Source organism: Phascolarctos cinereus, unplaced genomic scaffold, assembly GCF_003287225.1.
Source record: "Phascolarctos cinereus isolate Bilbo 61053 unplaced genomic scaffold, phaCin_HiC Scaffold_5;HRSCAF=322, whole genome shotgun sequence".
NCBI lineage: Eukaryota > Metazoa > Chordata > Mammalia > Diprotodontia > Phascolarctidae > Phascolarctos > Phascolarctos cinereus.
The window spans coordinates 468,288,376-468,291,921 of NW_027555958.1; the positions used below are offsets into that span (position 1 = coordinate 468,288,376).

At 42.7% G+C, this 3,546-nt stretch overlaps 1 protein-coding gene across 1 annotated transcript; it reads right to left on the bottom strand.

Annotated features, from left to right (window-relative positions):
- Nucleotides 1-1,667: 1,667 nt before the first annotated feature.
- LOC110212915 (large ribosomal subunit protein eL14) lies at nt 1,668-2,276 on the bottom strand. Its single transcript, XM_078156706.1, has one exon. The coding sequence runs from the start codon at nt 2,274-2,276 to the stop codon at nt 1,668-1,670; it is 609 nt and encodes a 202-aa protein (XP_078012832.1).
- Between the last annotated feature and the right edge of the window lie 1,270 nt (nt 2,277-3,546).

Here is a 3,546-nt window from a genome sequence, read left to right on the forward strand (position 1 = left end):
GGCACACTGAATTATGAAGTGAAATAAAATTTAAGCATGAATATTATCAATCTTAAAGCTGGTGAAAGCACCTCCAAGAATTTCTAGTCACCATCAGCTTTCTCATTCTTTTCTAATTAAACGTGACTCAGTTAAATGCCACCATTGATGGTGAGATGGATAAGATGGATAGAGAGTATCATGGAAACAACGTGAATTTGGACAGACTCTGAGAGACAGTGGAGGACAGAAGGGTTTGGTGTGCTGTATTCCATGAGGTCACGAAGAGTTGAGCCCAACTAAATGATTGAACAACCATAATTTCATTAAGAATAATATTCAAAGGAAACTAGAATTGTATTCTCACTCATTGGACCCTAACTTCTTAAAGGTAACAAAAACAGAACACACACACACACACACACACACACACACACACACACATACAACAAATTTCTCTAACAGATCTAGAAGAAAATTTTTTGTCATAAATATTCAAGGGGCTATGGACTGAATCAATGATTTCACAGGTGAAGGGAGCTCCCATATGAAGAAACTCTACCAATGTAGATCCACACCTTTCCTGAAACTTAGGAATTCTAAGAGTCGTCTGGAGCCCTGAGAGTTTCAAGTGACTTGCCAGTATCACACAGGAAATATGTGTCAGAGGTGAGACTTGAACTCAGGTCTTCCTTCCTCCAAGGTAAGTTCCCTATCCTTTACACTGTTCTTGTTGTCTCTCCATTTTCACAAATACTCACATTTCAGCTCTATCATCCAGGAAAGTACCTTGCTGGAAAGTACCAATCACACTGAATAATTATAATTTCAGGTCTTCAATTTTATAGTCCTTGATGTAGTAAAGGTTGAATCAGTACTAAAATGACCTAAGCAAAACACTATACTGTCTCTCTATGCTCACAAATACTCATATTTCAGCTTTATCTGTCATCCAGGAAAGTACCTGGTTGGAAAGTACCAATCACACTGAATAATTATAATTTCGGATCTTCAATTTTATATTCCTTGATGTAGTAAAGGTTCAATCAATACTAAAATGACCTAAGCAAAAGCTAGTGTTCCAGTGCTCGTTCTGTGGCTTCCTTGGAATACTCTAACACTTTTGAGATTTAAAAAAAACAAAAAAATTCCATACTCACAATGCACTTCTATGAAGTCACCATTCATAGAAGAGGTTCTGACCATGAGAAGCAGACACAGAATGAATCTAAGTCTTTGACATTTCCCCAATGAATTAAACTTGCCTATTTTCAGTCGATGGCCCCTCCTTCCTCCTAATCACCCTGGGTCAAAACATGGGGATCATGTTCAACCCCTTCCCTAACTCCTACCTTCAGCCAGTTGCCAAGCCCAATCATCCTACCCCCACCTGTCACTCTTGAATCCAGCTCATCCTCACTGCTAAGCCTGCAGCAAGGTCTCCTCATTTCTCCTCTGGATAATTTTGACAGTGCCTTGCACATAGTAAGAACTTAATAAATACTCTTTGGTTGAATTCAGTTAACCAGCCTCTTAAGTAGTCTCTCTGCCTCCAGACTCTCCCCTCTCCAATTTGTCCTTTATACCAGTTGATATAGTAATCCTTTTATTCATTCATTCATTCGTTTGTTTGTTTGTTTTTTTATTTATTGGTGTACCAAAATCTTTATTTGATTTCTGGCAGCCTCTTATTTTTTGGCCATTGGAGCAGCTGTTTTCTGAGCAGGTCCCTTCTGGGTGGGTCCCTGCTTGGCTTGGGCTTTCTGACTCTTATGACCCTTCTGGCTGGGGGTGGCCTTCTGACCCTCAGCCTTCTCCGAGGGGATTTTCTTGGAAGAGACCTTTGCGGCCAGTGCCTTCTGGGCAGCTCCCTTCTTAGGAGACCACTTCTGGGTGGATGCCTTCTGGAGCTTCTTTACATCATGCTTGATAATTTGGTTTCTCATTTTCTTGGCCTTCATGACTTTGCAACGGTCAAAATCTGTCATCTTAGCTTTGCTTTCTCTGGTTTCAATATTCTTGGACCATCTTGTGGCTTCCCATTTTGTACTGATCTTTTCTTTCTCCCAAGCAGCCTGGACATACTTCTGATGAGCACTGTGTGGGAACTTGAGCATGAAGTCTGTAAGTTGCCTATATTTAAATGGCATGGCCTGCCTCCTCACACCACTGCATGAGCCATCAACCAAAGCCCTGTTCTGATCAATAACATCCACAATAGCTACCAGCTTGCCAGCATGTGGCCCAAAGGAAATGTAGGCCACCCAGCCAATTTCCATATAGCACTTGAATACCATGTTGGCGGCACCAAATGAGAAGGCTATACGAATCCTTTTAAAGCACAGGTCTGACTGTGCTGGACTAAGAAAGACCTGAATTCCAATTTGACCTCAGATACTAGCCATGTGATCCTGGGGAAGTTACTTAAGTGCTGTCTGCCTCAGTTTCCTCAAATGTAAAATGGGATAATAATAGTATTTACTTCTGAGAGTTGTTGTGAGGTTCAAATAAGATAGTGTTTGTTTATGTGTGTCTTCCTGTCTCTGTGTGTGTGTGTACATATACGTATATTAGCTATTATTATCAATATGTGTAAGAGGAATTAGACTTTTTTACTTGGTCAAAGAGAGAACTAGGGGCATTGGATGGAATAAATTGCCAAGAACAGTCATCAGGAAAAAGCTTCCAAAGTCCACAAACATTTTTTAAGCATCCACCGTGTGCCCTAGGCACTGTGCTAATAATGTGCTAATAATCAAGGCAAAATTAATCCCTGCTTTTAGGAGCTCACAGTCTAATGTTGAAGGAGCAGAGCTGTCTAAAAGTGGTATGGGACCCTTCAGGAAGCAGTGAGCGGCTTTCACTAGGGGGCCTCAACCAAAGACTGGGGAATCGCTTGTTGGCAAGCTTGTGAAGGAGATTCCTTGTCAGAGGCGGGTTGGGCTGGATGGTCACGGAGGTCCCTTCCAACTCATGCTTGGAAACATCTCGCGGCTCGCCATTGCTGGAGCGCTCACGTACCGTCTCCCTTCGGTAGTTTTATCCTAGGACTGAAGGCAGAGCCTGGCCTGTAGTGGTAAGCACTTAGGCCATGCTCGTTGATGCACTGACTAATAGCACCGGGACGTCTGTGTCTAACCTAGCTTTACAGTCTTCGTTCACTGCTTCTCTTCACAAATTCTGTATATGAGACAAACTGGACGAAAAAGCTACTTTCCAATCTCATCCTGCCACGTCCTGTCTCCTGTCTCCTTCCTCTCTTTCTCCAGGAGCTCACCCTGCAGCGCCCTCCACTCCCCACCCCTCCTTAAGCCTCAAACAGTTTGCATTCTTTGCCTTTGAAGCTTCGAGCTTGGATTTGAACTCAGTTCTGTGACCCCAAATCTGGTGCTCTTTCCACTCTGATGACTTTGTTTTGTTTTAGCTCATAATAAAATGCTTCTCAGTGGGATGAGATCCTTACAAGCAAAAGTTTTATTCAAATGGAAGTCCCGGATGCCCACCCCACCCCCATTTTGCCTATTCTTCCTTCAAGGGAATGGCAGCCTCCCCTGGAACCGGTCTTCC

Coding starts and splice junctions, on each gene's coding strand:
- LOC110212915 (XM_078156706.1), bottom strand. CDS start 2,276: ATGGTATTCAAGTGCTATATGGAAATTGGCTGGGTGGCCTACATTTCC.